This window comes from Mastigoproctus giganteus, chromosome 6, assembly GCF_048544385.1.
Source record: "Mastigoproctus giganteus isolate SK-2022 chromosome 6, ASM4854438v1, whole genome shotgun sequence".
Taxonomy (NCBI): Eukaryota; Metazoa; Arthropoda; class Arachnida; order Uropygi; family Thelyphonidae; genus Mastigoproctus; species Mastigoproctus giganteus.
Window position 1 is genome coordinate 5,013,457 of NC_143580.1, and position 17,959 is coordinate 5,031,415.

Genomic DNA, 17,959 nt, shown 5'->3' on the forward strand with positions numbered 1-17,959 from the left:
AGTACCTATTCAATTCATCGCCCATCTTGGTTATCTAAGACTTTCCCACACCCAGTACATTAGTCTGATCTGATTTATGTCCTTTTTTGTATTCACATACATGAAAAATTTCTTGTCCCCATTCTTTGCTCTCTTAGCCAGTGCTTCCTCACACTCAGCCCTCACCTCCCTAACCTTATTTGTGGTACTGTTACAGATCAACTTGTAACTATTGTAGACTTCAGTATCTTTCATCGTTCTAACTTTTTCATTCTATATTTTTTTGCTCTTTTATACTGGCCAGCTTCGTATTGATCCATTTCAACATCCTCTTCATGCAGTATTTTCTTAATGGTATGCATTCATGACTTTGATTTTTGTTTTCAAGGTATTCCATGATTAAAATGTATTTGCGCTCCCTCTGCAATCCACCCAATTAATAGAGCCATGTAGGCTTTGTCATAGTTCCATCTGAAATTAAAGCCCCATACCTTTAACTACTTCAACATCTTTCTTCATCTTCCAACTAATGATCATGTGATCACTACCTGCCAATGGTTCCTCTACTTTAAGCCCAGTGAAGTCATCTGATTTGTGAGTAATGATGAGGTCAAAAAATTTCTTGCCCCTCGTATTTTCTCTAACATGCTGATACAAATAATAATCATCTAGTTTATTTACAAATTTTGTTCTCCATGGTGAGTTTCCCTCCCACTTATTCCAGTGAATTAGGGACAGATTTAAGTCACTCATAATAAGACATTTGCACTTGTTTGCCCATTTCATCTGCATATAGAGACTCTCGTCATACATTTCACAATCTTCTGGTCTGTAGATTACTCCCACTCAAGATTGTTTAAATCTTGGACAGAGAATTTGGCAAACCAAGTAGAATACTAATTGGTTTGCCTGTGTACACAGAATTTACAGACCTCATATACTGATGCTTGGTGGCTCTAGTTGCTTCAGCACTGAATCAAAACAATTCAACCAAACCCAACTTAACATACTTTTCCACTGTTTCAGCGAGGGTTGCTGCTGAAATTTTCATATCTTGGCAGTCTCATGTGATGTGTTATAAAGCTATTCCATTTAATATATTAATTTAATTTTTGTAAAAGTTAGATCTAAAGTTTTATTTAATGAAATGGTCTGTCTGTTGTTAAATTTTTCCATTTCAGGAATAAATCTTGTTATTACAGGAATGGAACATGGGACAACGTGCTTCTGATACTAGGGGAGTTACATTTGAAGATGTGGAGGTACCCGAAGAGGTGAGAGCATCACTTTCAACTCCTTTTTATATTTTACCTACATCTAAATTAATCATCATTTTTTTGGCATTCGATGCAAAATCCCCACACCTTAAAAATATATTTATCTGGGACCCAGGTGAGCTAATCACTATTTTACATCGGTTTGAGAAACCGATTAACAGAACACATGCAGATCACTAATAATGTTTTGGTGTTGATACTAAATTGAAAGCTAATTAATAATCAAAGTAAATTAAATACTTGTTATATTATGTAAACTGTTCACTTATATTTGAAGTTTTCAGTGATGAATGCTAGAAAAATGGTGAATAATAAATTAGCATATCTTGTTAACAAGTTAATATGACATTCTGAAGTGGCCACATTTTTTTTAATAGTTGCTCTCTCTCTCTCTCTCTCTCTCTCTCTCTCTCTCTCTCTCTCTCTCTCTCTCTCTCTCTCTCTCTCTCTCTCTCTCTCTCTCTCTCATCTGCATATATATATTAAATTAAAATTAAATCTGCAGGATATAGGCCTCCTCGGCAAGTCAAAGAATGTGTGCCATTGCACTCATGGTCCTGGCTGGCTGTGTGTGTGTGTGTGTGTGTGTGTGTGTTGAATGGAATGACAAAAAGGCATAAAAATGGAAAAAAGTGGAAGTTAGCTAGTGCAGTTTTGTTACCTTCTATTATTCTGTCTCCCTTAATTTTTATTCCTCGCTTTATATATATATATATATATATATGTGTGTGTGTACACACATACATTGGCGCCTCTGTACCCAGGTGGGAAGGAGCAGCAGTGAGTAGCACACGCTTCTTGATTAGACCGGGGTTCAAGCCCGTCACCACCAAATACGGAGGATGCAGAAAGGTAGTGGTAGTAGTAGTGGCATGTGATGCAAGAAAGCAAGTGTATGAGCTTATGCAGCATCAGCCCAAAAAAAAAAAAAAAAAAAAAATCACACCATTCCCTCCAAACACCTGTCCAGTTCCTCCTTAAATTTATTCAACCTATCAACTTCCACAATGACAGATGGAAGTTTGTTCCAGCAATTGACCACCTGCTGGCTAAAGGCAAATTTCCGCACATCTATTCTACATCTGTCTTTTCTTAATTTGAATTTATGCCCCCTTACATTCGTAATCTGAACAAGTAGAAGGATCCCATCAGAATTCAGCATGCTCAACCCATTCAAGGCCTTATACACCTCAATCAGATCACCGTGCAGGTGCCTAGTCTCCAGCCACTGCAATTTGCAGAACTTAAGCCTCTCTTGGTAAGAGGATCCCTTCATTCCCCTCACCAATCTTGTTGCCCTTCTCTGTACATGCTCAAGTAAATCTACATCCTTCCTAAAATGAGGCCTCCAGACTTGTACACAGTTCTCAAAGCGTGGCCTGACCATTGCCTTATACAGAGGGACAATCACCTCCTTCTCCCTGCTAGCAAAATTCCTATATATCATTGACAAAACCCCATGACCTGCCCTGGCAGCCTGTCTGCATTTCTCAGAAAACTTCATATCTGACTGCACAATTACTCCCAGGTCTTTTTCATTTTCTATCACCTTAAGTGTAGTACCACACAGTTGGTACGTTTCTCTGGTGTTACTTCTACCCATATGCAGTACTTTGCATTTGTCAAGGTTAAACTTCAGTTGTCACTTCTTAGCCCATCTGCCCAAATTATCTAGATCCTGTTGCAGTAGCAAACTGCCATTACTGCCATTAACAACCCTGCCAACCTTTGTATCATCTGCAAACTTCGACATTAAGCCTGATATACCTTCATCAATATCATTGATAAATATACAAAACAACAGTGGACCTAACACCGAACCCTGTGGGACTCCACTAATAACATTAGTCCAAGAAGAGCAGCACCCATTGATTACCACCCTCTGTCTTCTCCCACTTAACCATCCTTTTATCCATTGTAGCAACTTACCCTTAATACCATTCTGCTCCAATTTGTACAATAGTCTTCCATGCGCAACAGTGTCAAAAGCTTTCCTAAAATCCAAATATATGATAACAAAATTATTTTTTGCATCCAGTTCCTTTGTAACCACATCATAATATCCTATCAAATTTGTCAGACAAGACTTTCTCTTAACAAACCCATGCTGTGTCTGAATTATTGCTGCAGTCTTGTCTAGATGATCCTGCAATGCATCTTTAACCAGTGACTCCATTGTTTTACCCGGAACAGAAGTTCAACTAACTGGTCTGTAATTACTCGTGTCACCCTTCGATCCCCCCTTTGTGAATTGGGGATACATTTGCACATCTCCAGTCCGTGGGGACCTCCAAGGATGCTCTCATAATTATGGCTAAGGGTTTGCTTAGTTCCTTTGCAGCCTCCTTTAATATAACTGGATAGATGCCATCCACCCTAGGTGCTTTTCTTATGTTTAACTTCAACAATTTCTCCTCCACTTTGCTTTCAGTTATTACAAAATCATTAAGTATCCTGCTACAATTTGATAACCTTCTGCCATTTTCAAACCTTAATAATTCCTCATGTGTGAATGTAGATGCAAAATACTCATTCAGTTTGTTTGCTATCTGAGCAGGATCATCAACAGTCGCACCATCAATGTCAAGTGGACCAATCAGATTCTTCCCCTTCCTTTTAGAGTTTGTATAAGTAAAGAAATCCTTGCTGTTTTTCTTAGCATCTTTTGCCAAGGATTTCTCGTAATCTGCCTTCGCCTGCCTAACCTCCTTTGTGACCTGATTACAGACTAGCTTATATCTGCCATAGGCTTCTGAGTCGCTTGATAATTTATATGCATCCCATGCATTTTTATTCTCTGTTACGAGTCTCATTAGTTCATTAGATAACCATTTTGGCCTAAACCTTGAGCAATATTTCTTAATAGGTATGAAACTTTTAGTAGCATCCACGATTAATTCCTTAAATGCTTCTCACTTAGAATTTACTGTTGGTAACATCAGTTTATCCCACTGTACAGAATCTAAATACTGTCTCAGACCATCATAGTTGCCTTTACGGAAGCAAAAACCCCTGATGGTAAATCCCACATGAGTACACTGTGATCATTGCCACCTAGTGGTTCCTTTATCTGCAAATTCTTAATACACGAGTGATCACTGCTGATAACCAGATCAAGAGTATTACTTTCTCTGGTTGCCTCTTGAACAAGCTGCTGCAGAAAACAATCATCCAATAAATCCACAAAAGTCTGACTAGTGTGTGAGTGACCAAACCACAAGTTCCAGTCAATATCTGGGAAATTAAAATCCCCCATTATAAGACATTCCGATTTACTAGCCCACTCTATTTCTCTGTACAATTGTTCATTGTACTCATTCGAGTCATTAGGCCTATAACACACTCCTACTCTTATTTTTGCTTTCGCAGTCAGGGAATGATCACCGCATATCCCTGAGCAATATGGCCTTAGTTGCTAATGCTCCTAAAATCCAAATAACACACACACACACACACACACACAGGGCTGCCACGACCCTATGTGCCGCTTCAAAATATTTGAATTTAAAAAATAAAATAAGACGTAAATAACATAGCATTCATTTATTAAAAGAAAATTATTACAAAATATCTCACATATAATATAATGAAACAACAAGCAAAAATAACAAAATCATTCTGAAATTCTGGAAATAAATTTTAAATTCTAAATCACAGTAATCGTATTCTATCACAATAATAAAATAAAATGAAAATTATAATTAAAAAAAAAATTATACAAATTTGTTTCCTTGCTTTAAGAAATGCGAATTTATTAATTATTTCATGTATGTTTATTTTTTCCAAAAGGTCATTTTTCTATTGAAATTATTGCCAAATTAGAGAGTTGTTCAGACACTGTCGATTGTAAATAATTTTTGATTAATTTTAATTTTGAAAAACTCCATTCACCTCAGGCAGCTGAAACTGGTAAAGTTAGAAAAATTCTTGGTGCAACTGCTACATTTGGAAAAGTATCTGTAAAATCGTTTTTAAAAATATATTGTAACAATTCAAATGGAGTAATACAGTATTATCTTTAAGGGTAGTGAAGAAGAATTTAAGGTGCATTAAATATGAATTATTTGTTTCATTCACTGTTTGGTTTTTTTTGTCTAACCTGCTATTTGCTCACTCTCATAACCCAGAATCTGGAGATTACCGACGTCAGAGGCCCAATTACAATCAGAATTTGTGAAGCTAATAATTATAGAACAACTTTATCAAGTAGAGAATTTGTTTACAGTGTTGAGTCGCCTTCACAATATTCTTTGTGTGCATGTGCACGCCATATTTGGGAAACCCACATCTACATGCACAGACCCACATCTACATGCACAGCAGATACTGCCTTGCACAGACCTACAGGTCTGTGCAAGGCAATATCTGCTGTCGCTCAAATTTACACAGACCGGGCCAGACGGCCATTCAGGTGGCCTGGACTACATACACATTCTGGTTTGACTGCACAAACTTTGCCTGTGCAGGGAAGCCGGAGCATCTGTAGGTACCCTAATGCATATGAAATTGGTAGTATTACTGCCAAATTTGGATCCACTAAAACTGTAAATAACAGAGCTTATATCACCAAACCAGCCTCCATACTAATTATTCAGCCACAAAACTCAGTCAAAATTCACATTCACATAATTATAACTCTCAAACAGATTTTGCAATAATATTAACAAAACTGAATTCCAGTTATAAACAATTATTAATACACGAATCTTTAGCCATTGAATGATTTTCCACCTGAACCTCGCAGACATGCACTACCCATGTACCACGGGAGCTAGGTTAACCTTTATAACACTCAGAATTTCTTTCCCAATTAAATGAACCAACTGATGACGGAACTGCAAAAGTCCAACTTAGGACTCTTGGTTCTTCTCATTCTTAGTTTCATAATCATTAATTTTTATGTATGACAATCCAAGTGGAAAAGAGTGCACTTTTTTGCCCTCAGGGAATTTTTTTAATATTTTTTAATTTCCCATTTTAATTTCTTCATTATATTTTAATCATACAGATTAGGATGTAAGTTTCATGATATTTATAAGCAATGCTAAAAAACTGAAATCGTATAAAGAATCGAAGCTATAAGCATATGCTAACAAATAAGTTGTACCTGGTAGCACACAAAAAATACTTATCCTGAAAAAAATTTAAAATACAGTATATAGTACGGTCAGTCCTCGTTATAACACGCGTTTACACTACATGAATTCGATCATACATGATTTATAAATAGGGGAACGATGTCGTATATAACATGAACCGAATTCGCTTGTGCGCGATTCGCACAAGAAATTTGTGTTTACAAGAAATGGCAGTCAAACTCAGGAATCACCTGAACTGAAAGATGAGAAGTTTCTGAAAATGTATTTGTTTTTCATACGATTGAAGATTTCAGTGAAGTGGAAATACATTTCACCATAATAACATAAAACTCACAATTGGAGCTATCGGTATTATCGCAAATTCAATTAGGTAGAGTTTACTACCATTTATAACAGATTCAACCAGCAGGAGTTGTTGTTGGAGTGGGATTTATTGGCACAAGGGCTGCCATGACCTAACTGCCACCTCACCAGCAGGAATGAAACTGTAAATTGTTTTTATTGTTTTATGGTAGTGATCTCCAAAGTGTGTTTTAGTAAAATTTGCACTGGCGTAAGGGGATAATAGTGTATTTCTGTCTTTGCTGCTTTGTTTATTCAGTTGCTACATGCGGTCAGCTTTGGTTATGTGTATCAATCATGCCTTCTCATTTTGTCCTTTTTATACTGAAATTGTGTTTTTTTCCCTAAAATACTTGAGAAAAGTGTGAAAATGAAGCATATTGGTGAAGATACTACAGTTCAGAGAAAAAGAAAAGCAATACCGATAAACTGTCAAATTTTTACTGGGGAAAACTTGTAGTGAGCCTCATACAAGTGTTTATTGCCATACTGTTTACGGCCAATATCACACCAGCCTCCAGTCCACCCGGGTTTCACTGGTAAGGCCAGTCCGCCTCTGTCGATAGAGGAAAAAAAACGAAATGAACCCTTTGAATGAAATGAAAGAATATGTGATATTGTGCAGATCGCTAAATAGAAAATTTCGCTATTTGGCGCCCTCTTGAACTGCTGCCCATAAGTGATGCTTAGCTCGCCTACTCACTTGCGGTGGCCCTGCACGCGCACACACACACACACGCACACGTGTGTGTGTGTGGGGGGAGAGAGAGAGAGAGAGAGAGAGATTTAAATATATATGTAATTTATTAATTAATCATTTGTAATTAATTAAAGTAGTTAAATAATTGAAATTTGAACCAACCACAGTATGACTTGTTGGTCATGCTGTGGTTGGTTTTCATCTCCATCAGTAGTGATATTTTACATAATTAAAATCTGTTGCCATGGTGGGGGCAGCTAAATTTGAATTTATATTTGATATTTTTGGCATATTTTTTTAATTTATATTTAAATTATATATATATATAATTTAAATTATATGGAGAGAGAACTGCAGGCAGAAAGTCAGTAATATTATTATAAATACTTAGTGCTGTACTTCAAATGATTTCAATGTCATTAACGAGGGCCAGCCATCAAAATGCAGCAAAAAGTAAGGCCTCTGTTTCTAACATGAAATATACGTAGCACGTGGTAAAAAGGTACCAGGTTTTTAGTTTATTGTTAATGTTCAGAAGCCAGGTTAATCGTAATGCTAACGTGTATACCCTGGCTGACCCGACAGAAGCGGAGAAATTATAGATAATAAGCAATATATAGGTAGTAAAAAAATTACTAAAAATCATTGAAAGTTGAAATCGCGAGATGGAGCAGACAGTCATGAAGCCCCTAACATGAAGCCCCGCACTCCAATATCTCGAAAAAAGTACATTCAAATGTTATTCTTTCACAATGCTTCAGGATAGCTAACATATGTAGCAGTAACCGGCTGATAAAGCATAATATAATAATCCTATATAACAAGCTATTGGACAATGTTTCCGACAGCCTATCTTCACTACCACTTCAACAAAGCATTCCAAATCTTAAAATATAAGAATATATTAGCATAATGACATCCTCTACTTCCAGGCTGTGTAAATAATGTATAGGCAATACTCCTTAACCTTTTTGGTGTCTCACGGTCTGAAAAACTTGTGCCCACTGATTGGTTATCATAGGAGTATTTTTTTTTCACTATTTCTTACGATTTTTCACTATTTTTATTGACATTATATGTAATTATATTTTCATCATGAATAGTAATGAAACCTAAAAGATATTATAATGGTCTACCTCCACCATTATTGACTTAAACACATGAGACACAGTCCCAGAAATTATGTTCAGGGTCCTGCTACAGGAACAGGTTACGACCCCCGGATTACCCGAGCACTACTAATTCCTCTCATCCTCACTCTCCTTTTTACTGTTCTGAATCCCTATCTTTTATTTCTTGTGCACAATTAGGTTTCAAAAGCAATATCCCCATACTAAAAGCATAACCTGTTGTTTATTTATTTATGGTTGTTGGGTGCCTTCTACTCTACAATAGTACTCAGGTCTATATTCCTCTTATTACAACTCCTGTACCTATTACTTCTATTCTATATCTATTATAAAATATTACTACAGAAATGAGGTTCAATGTAATACAGATGGCTTTAATCCATTCGGGAAAATATTACATTATATCATATTACTTTATAAAATTATTTCATAAATTGTTCCTATTATATATATACACAAGGTGATTCACTACCAGTGCGACAAACTTGCAGGAGGTGTAGGGGGCACAAAGACGAATCGGAATCATGTAGCATTGCAGGGTCCGAAATGCCTTCGTCATGCGGGAGGTCGCGTGAACAAAGAAGCAAAGAAAAAGAACAGAAACAGCAACTTGTTAGTGTAACAGAAATCATTTTAATGACAAGTTTTACATTGGCAAAAAGCCATGCTACAGAAGGTGTTTGAAAGTTCGACCAGAAGCAGTCACACAGGCTTCACAGCGCCGCCGCATGGAATCCCTAACGTTCTGGAAGATTCCTGGCATGTTGTGAATCTCCCCGACAGCTACAGAGATGCGAGCGACGAGGTCTTCAACTGAATCAACAGGAGTCTCGTACAACGTCTTCATTTGACCCCAGCAGAAGAAGTCCAGGCATGATAGATCCAGTGATCTAGCAGACCAATGAACCGGACTACCACGACCTATCCAATGCTGTCCAAATGTAACGTTTAGGTGTTGGCGGACGTCATTGGTGTAATGTGGGGGAGCCCCATCATGCTGGAACCACATTGAGAGTGCACCGACTGAGGAACATGTGCTTCTTCAATAAGTTCAGGCAGAAAGATCAAGTATGCCCTACCGTCCAGACAAGGGGGTAGAAGGTACGGTCCAATGAGGTGGTCTCCAACAATGCCGGCCCAAACATTGACAGAGAAACAGCGTTGAGTTGCACGTGTTCGCGTACCATGGGGGTTCTCCAAAGCCCACAAATGGGCATTATGTTGATTGAAGGTTCTCTCTCTTGCCTCATCCATGAGCAATACGGACACAGCAAATGCGCTGTCTGCCGCACTCTGTTGAAGAAACCAAGTAGCAAAAGTCCTCCGGATTGGATAATCCGCAGGCTCCAATGATTGGACGCATTGCAGATGGTATGGACTCATTTGGTTTGTTGACAGTATCCTCCATACTGTAGATTGGGAAATACCCAATCGTTGGCCTATCGCTCGAGTACTCTTACTCGGATTGCCTTCTGCAAGACGTAGGACATTCTCCTCATTGTCTGGCATCCTTGTCATTCGCTCTCGATTCATGGTACCTCTCGTGAGACAACCAGTCTCATGTAACTTTCTGTGCACACGTGCGAAAATCGTATGATGAGGAGCACGCCTGTGCAGGAAACATTCCTGGTACAAGCGCAGAGCGGCACACCCGTTACAGTCTGCAGCTCCATATGCGAGGTGCATGTCGGCCAGTTCAACGTTTGAATACTCGTCCATCCTACTGCCTCGGGAACTGTTTTGCAAATGCTGACTTCCAGTGGGATCGCTGTTCATGCGACCTCCCGTTCCACATCCTCTACCGCATGACGAAAGCATTTCGGACCCTGCAATGCTATGTGATTCCGATTCGTCTTTGTGCCCCCTACACCTCCTGCAAGTTTGTCGCACTGGTAGTGAATCACCCTGTGTGTGTGTGTGTGTGTGTGTGTGTGTGTGTGTGTATACACACACACACACACACACACCAGGTGAGGCATTTGATAATGAAAATATTTGACTTTGGTGGTGGTATTCCATTCTTATGAATTTAATCTATGAAAAAGCATTGGTACAGGTGCTCACTTTTTTCATTCTCTTCAGTTTCTTAGTGCTATTTTCACAAAAAATAAATATTCATTTATTTATATAGCAATTTAAAAAGTTTTTAAAAATTAAAATTTAAATTTAAAAACTATAAAAGTTGTAAAAAGTCTTTTTATTGTATTTTCTGGTAAATATGGGCAATTAGAATATTTTGAAAAACAGTGTTTATAATTAGAACTAACTTTCATTATCCATAGTAAAAAAAAAAGTTTTTTTTTTATTCATTAGCAAAACATTACAAACCCTTTGTTAATCCTTGGAGCATATTATGAATCTACAGTAGTGGATACACTTTGAACAACTGTAAATTAGCATAATACAGTCTAACTTGGTTATAAAGATCATCAAGGGACCGACAAATTCCTCATTATAACTGTCACTCGCTACATATCAGTGAAAGCGGAGATAGGGAAACCCCTGGGGGCTCTTAGACAATGAACACTTTATATCAGTGATGAGTTAAATCTACCTCATATTTTTTTAAATTCTCAATAACTTGATAAAAAGATAGATTCAAAAAACAAAAGAAATATTATAGAGAAAAAAATAATAAGTATATACCTGCATATTATTTGTATTACTATGCTTGTTTAAACTACAATACACTTAATACTAAACACAATTTATTTCTCTGTAATTAAAAACAATACTATTTAATAATAAACACGATTTCAATTAGTCTTTTTTTATGAATCTTAAAATTGATGTTAGTTTTAAAGATTTCACTGATATTTCTTAATAAGTTGCCATCGACTTGTACAAATTCATCGATGTAATCTGCATTAAAACCTACAATGTTGTTACATAGCAACCATTCGGATAATGGTAAGTTGTTTTCTTTGTTTCCATCATCTTCATCTACGATTGAAATTTCATTTGAATTTAATTTCAATTTCTTGAAGAAATCCAATATGGTTGTCGAAGTAACGTTGTTCCATGCATCATTAAATAAATTTACGGCATCCAATATCGATATAGACTCAGTAAGTTTCTGTTCTCTTTGACTGATCAGATCTAAAACTAGAAATCTTTTATAAAATCCTTTCAAACTCTTGATTACATCTATGTCCATTGATTGTAAAATTGATGTCGCATTGGGAGGCAGAAACGGCAGCTTAATATTGAACAAATTTTAAATCTTGGGATGTGCAGGACAGTTATCAACTAACAATAAAATATTTTTCTTAATTTTGAATAGTTCCTTATTCCAATCATTTGCGTTTTGCCGAAAATATCCGAAGTCATCCAAGCTTTCTTGTTTGGAAGTTTCCTTATGTTTTTTAAACACTGAGGTTTTAGCGATTTTCTGATGTTTTTTTTTTTTTTTTTATCAGTTCCTGTCATATCTGCACATATGAGCAGTGTCAAGCGAGCCTTTGATTTTTTCCCCCCCAATACATTTTTCCCCTCTGAATTTAAATCTATTGTCAGGTGTCAAATTATAAAAAAAAGTTCTGTTTCGTTGGTGTTGTAGATGTCTTATTCATTGAAATCTTTCCTGATTTCTGCCCAAACACAGTCAATCCGTTCATTTGCCATTATTGGATCTGCAGATCAAGATTCATCACTAATTTTTGCAAAAACGATATTATGTTGGTTTTTAAATCGATCCAGCCAACCGTTGTTACACAAAAATCGTCACATCCAAATTGTTTGGCAAATTTTTCCGCTTCAGCCAAGACCGGACCGTCTATTGAAAATTTAGCATTAGTAGAGGCATATGATGCAAGAAAGCAGATTTATGCAACATCAGCCAAAAAAAAAAAAAAAAAAAAAACCCCTCCCATTTCACCCCTCTATCCGTTCAAAATACCTGTCCAGCTGAGCCTTAAATTTATTTAGGCATTCAACTTCCACAACAAGGGATGGAAGTCTGTTCCACCAACCAACTACCCGCAAATTTCCGCACATCTATCCTACATCTGCCTTTTCTCAATTTGAATTTATGCCCTCTCAGGTGATTATTCTGAGCAAGAGGAAGAATCCCATCGGTATTGAGCATACTCAAACCATTTAAGGCATTATACACCTATCAGATCACCTCGCTGGTGCCTAGTCTCCAGACATTGTAATTTGCAAAACGTAAGCCTTTCTTCGTAAGAGCAACCCTTTGTTCTATTCACTAATCTTTTAGCCCTTCTCTGTACTTTTTCCAGCAGCTCTACATCCTTCTTGAAATGAGGCCTCCAGACCTGTATACAATACTCAAGGTGTGGCCTGACCATTGCCTTATACAAGGGACTAATCACTTTCTTATCCCTTCTAGAAAAATTCTTGTTTATCATTGACAAGACACCATGAGCTACTCTTGCAGCCCATCTGCACTGCTCAGAAAACTTCATATCTGCCTGCGCAATTACCCCCAGGTCCTTTTCATTCCCTACCACTGTCAGTGTAGTACCACAGAGTTGATATGTTGCTCTGGGGTTACTGTTTCCCATATGTAGTACTTTACATTTGTCAATGTTAAACTTCATTTGCCACCTCTCAGCCCATCTGCTCAACCTTTTTCCAGATCCTGTTGCAGCAGCATAGCATCAGCAGTGTCCTTAATAACTCTGCCAACCTTTGTATCGTCTGCAAACTTGCACATTAAGCTTGATATACCATCATCAATATTATTTATAAATACAGAAAACAACAATGGACCCAACACTGAACCCTGAGGGACTCCACTAATAACATTAGTCCCCAATGAGCAGTGCCCATTGATTACCACTCTGGCTTCTCCCCCTGAACCGTCCCTTTATCCATAGCAGCGATTTGCCTCTAGTTCCAATACTGCTCCAATTTGTGCAGCAGTCTTCCATGTGCAACAGTATCAAAAGCCTTTCTAAGATCCAAATATATAATATCAAAGTTATTCCCTGCATTCAGTTCTTTTGTGACTGCGTCATAGTATCCAATCAAATTGGTCAGGCAAGACTTTCCCTTAACAAAACCATGCTGTGTCTGAGCTATAACTGAAGTCTTGTCTAGATGATCCTACAATGCTTCTTTAACCGTGCCTCCATTAATTTTCCTGAAACAGAAGTTAAACTCACAGGTATTAATTACTTGTGTCAGCCTTTGATCCTCCTTTGTGAATTGGGGTCATATTTGCACATTTCTGGTCTATGGGTACCTCCCCTGAGTCCAAAGAAGCTCTCAAAATTATGGCTAAAGGCTTGCTTACTTCCTTTGCTACCTCGTTTAATATAACTGGATAGATCCCATTCACCCCAGGTGCCTTTTTTATGTTTATCATCAACAATTTCGCCTCCACTTTCCTCTCAGTTATTACAAAATCATCTAGGTTTCTGCCAGAGTTTACTTCATTCCCCTTCATTCCTCTGGCATTCCCCTTCCTGAATAACTCCTCATGTGTGAATGTAGATGCAAAATACTCGTTTAGTTTGTTAGCCACCTGAGCAGGATCATCAACTGTTGAACCATCAATATCGTGGACCAATCTGATTCATCCCTTTCCTTCTTGAGTTTACATAAGTAAAGAACTCCTTTCTGTTTTTCTTTATCCTTTGCCAAGGATTTCTCATAATCTGCCTTTGCCTGCCTAATCTCCTCTGACTTGGTTATAGACCAGCTTATATCTATCATACGCTTCCATGTCACCCATTAATTTATATGTATCCCATGCATTTTTCTTCTCTGCTATATGTCTCATTAGTTCATCTGACCTCCATTTAGGCCTAAACCTTGAACAATATTTCTTAGTTGGTATGTAAAGCCTAGTAGCTTCCAAGATAAGTTCTTTGAATGCTTCCCATTTTGAATTTGCTGTTGGTAACATCATCAGTTGGTCCCACTGTATAGAATTTAAATACTGTCTCAGTCCATTGTAGTCGCCTTTACGAAAGCAAAAACCCTTCCCTTTACCCCTGATGGTAGTTACCTCTTTGAGTAAATCTCACTTCAGCACACTGTGATCACTGCCACCTAGTGGTTCCTTTATCTGCAGATTCTTAATGCATGAAGAATCACTACTAATAATCAGATCAAGAGTATTACTCCCTCTAGTTGCCTCCTGAACATGCTGATGTAGAAAACAATCATCCGATAAATCCACAAAAGCCTTGCTAGTGTGTGTCAGTGACCAACCCACAAATTCCAGTCAATATCTGGGAAATTAAAATCCCCCATTATAAGACTCTCAGAATTACTGGCCCACTCTATTTCCCTGTACAGTTTCTTATTATACTCATCAGAGTCATTAGGCCTATAGCACACCCCTACTCTAAATTTTGATCTCCCAATGCTTATGTCACACCAAACTGACTCGACTGCACTGTCCAGTGATGTTGACTGGCTTCAATTCCTTGGATTTTGTGTTTCTTAACTAATAGCATAACCCCTTCTCCCTTCCTATCCTGTCTATTCTTTCTGTACACATTGTACTCCCCAAATTCCAGTTCTGCATTGCATTCCTTATATCTGTGTGACACCCTGTCTCATATCCCAACAATATCTGCCTTTGATGTTTTGAGCAATACCTCAAATTCATCAAATTTATTTACCAAACTCCTAGCATTGGTGTACATGCACATTCTTGCGTGTACATGCACCTGTTCCTATTCTTAGCTATCCTAACACAACCCATATGTTTACTTGTACCGCAATTGACTCCCAGCAGTCTCTGAAATACCCTGCATCTTGTTTTCCAGGCTGCTGCTCATTCCAGTAGAAGCAGTGCAAGAATCACTTTCACCTGTGCCAGTGGCTACAGTTAATCTATTAGTCCTTGTATCTCCCCCCCCAAGCTAGCAGTTTTCTGACCCACCTAACACTGCCTCGATAGCATCAGCAAAAATCCAAACACTTTGTGAGTGAACCATTGATGCAATGCTTCCTCAATGTTTGTAACCTCTCTCTTTCTAAATTTTTTTTTTTTTTTTTTTTTTTTCAGTTATGTTCTTTTCCAGTGCCGATATGTAAACATCTTTATTCTTCCACAATGTAGATACACTTTAAAAGGACAAAGAAAACTTTTTACGCACTTCAACATTTTTTGCGCCATGTTCTAACTCTCGAATAATTTCGACTTTTTCGCAAATTGAGAGACACTTTCTTTTGTTAATAGACATGTTTCCGAAGGAAGGGTTCATTTCTAACTGATTTTACTTTAAAATTATAGTAAAGTTGATCTACATATAAAATTCTTAGTAGCCCGAAATGCATACAAAGTTCTTAGAAGTCCCATTGACAAAATTCTTAGAAGTCCCAAAAATAAATTTATGGTTCTGTGAATACAAGACAATCTGTAAATAGGGTAATGAAACAAGCACCAATGCACTATTGTATAGTGCATTGCTTTTAGGAACGTGCCCATATTCTTAAAAGGCGAGAACAAAAATCGGCTGCCAATCCGATGCGATGCAGGTGGTCATAAAAGCTAAGTCACCCCTTTCATTTTTGTCTATTCCAAGAATCGGGTTTTTTTCCGACTACCAGAGTTACCAAAATTTGTTCGGTATATCCGTGTAGTACGCCTGTTATAACAGTGAGCGATTGTATGAGGATGCGCGTGAATTAAAATCATTATGGCTTTTTGCTCGCTACAGCCATGATCTCGTTATTTCCGTGCTCGTTGTAACCAAGTTCCACTCTATTACCTTTGCCAGTTCCTCAATCATATGCATCTACTACTGGATAGTAGATGCATATGATCAAGTAAGTAGCAAAGGTTTTGTGATGTTATGTTAGTAAATAATAATAAAAAAAAACTTTCCACAATATATACTGTGTGGATAAATTAAGTTGGCTGTAAATGAAAATAACATGCAAATGATAAGATTGTCCTAATGGAAAGTTGTATAATTTTTCAAAACTATATAATGCATAATAATTTTTTTTTTTGTGTTTTTAAATTATAGAATGTGCTCATTGGACCCGGTGTGGGATTCAAGATAGCAATGGGTGCTTTTGATAAGACAAGAACTCCAGTAAGTGTAGATGTTTCTTTTTTAACCATTTTTAATATAGAAATAAACATTCAAACCAACTTATGAAAACATGGTTGTCTTTCCATGTTTAACCCCTTCCTGGAACATTTTTTTCCGGAAAATGTGCCTTAACGGATAGACTTTTTTTATATTACAGATTAAAAGTGTGCATCATGCGAATACTTATTGTATAGTTTTTTGTGTTTTTTATTAATTTTTTCGTAGAAAATACATGGGGGTAATTGACCCATTTGGGCTATCCCGGGTTATCTCGAGTACGCCAAAAAGTGTGCAAATTATACAGATTTTTTTAATAAATTAGCACTTGAGCTAAAAGAAAGGCACAGAAAGATTCTTCATTACACATTTAAATAAATTTAAAAAATCAAGTGGAATGCACAAGCAGTAATCGTGGACTAGCTACATTCTGACACACAGCCGCCACAAGTGGACAGGCGAGGTAAGTGTCTCTTATGGGCGGCAGTTCAAGAGGGTGCCGAAATATTTTTCAATATTGTTTTTGTGAATTATTTTCGTGGGTTCAGTATTCTGCATTTAGGACGGCAAATTATATTTTGCTTATTGGCAGCACATGAACACTCGCTACTGTTCTGACATTGCTGTACAATATAAGTAAAACAAAAGCCAGTCATGAGAAAATCCTGAGAAAACTCGGGATTTACCTGCCTAATGCAAAATTAGCCAGATAAATGAAAATACGTTTCAGTCCTGAATTTGGAGATATTATTGTTTGCTTCCAGTATTATTGTATCCCGAGATATTTCATGTAGTTCCAGTCTGGGTAGGAGAGTAGCCTGTGCGGACGAAGCTCTTGGACGCTCTTCGAACAGAGAAGTTTTTCCTGATTTATTTTCTGATTTATTAGCTTAAATTGTCATATTAACTTATTTCTAGAGTAGCTTTATATTCCTAGTTACGATACTTAGTTTAAAGTTTAACTTAGACAGAGATTTTGTAGGTATTACTTAGTATCGGTAACGGTATCAAATCCACGTGTTACAAATTGAACAAGAGGTTTTTTTTTTAACCAAATTTAGTCGATTTATTAACCAATTGTTATATTAAATTATCTTCTATAAGTAGATTATAGACCTAGTCAGGATCCTTAGTTTATTCTAAATTGAGATAGCGAGATTTGGAAGCTAATCAATACTTACGAGTCCGTAGAAGTACCGTTTGTGAATTCCCGCCATTTTACACGATAGCATAAGCTTAGTGTAGTATAGTGCATAATATAATATTGTCAATTAATCAGTAAATCTATTAATCTTGATAAAACTTATTGTCAATTAAATTGTACTTTTAACTCATATATATATATAAACGACTTAATCGTAACAAATAATTAATACATAACTATAGTAGTACACATGATACGGAAGTTATA

General features: G+C 37.0%; 1 protein-coding gene across 1 annotated transcript in view; it reads left to right on the top strand.

Annotated features, from left to right (window-relative positions):
* The window catches only part of Mcad (Medium-chain acyl-CoA dehydrogenase), a 109,455-nt gene that overhangs the window by 64,743 nt on the left and 26,753 nt on the right, over positions 1–17,959 (top strand). The window contains exons 9-10 of the mRNA XM_090374896.1: positions 1,182–1,253; positions 16,483–16,551. Coding sequence (XP_090231022.1) covers positions 1,182–1,253; positions 16,483–16,551 — 141 coding nt within the window. The remainder of the gene's footprint in view (positions 1–1,181; positions 1,254–16,482; positions 16,552–17,959) is intronic.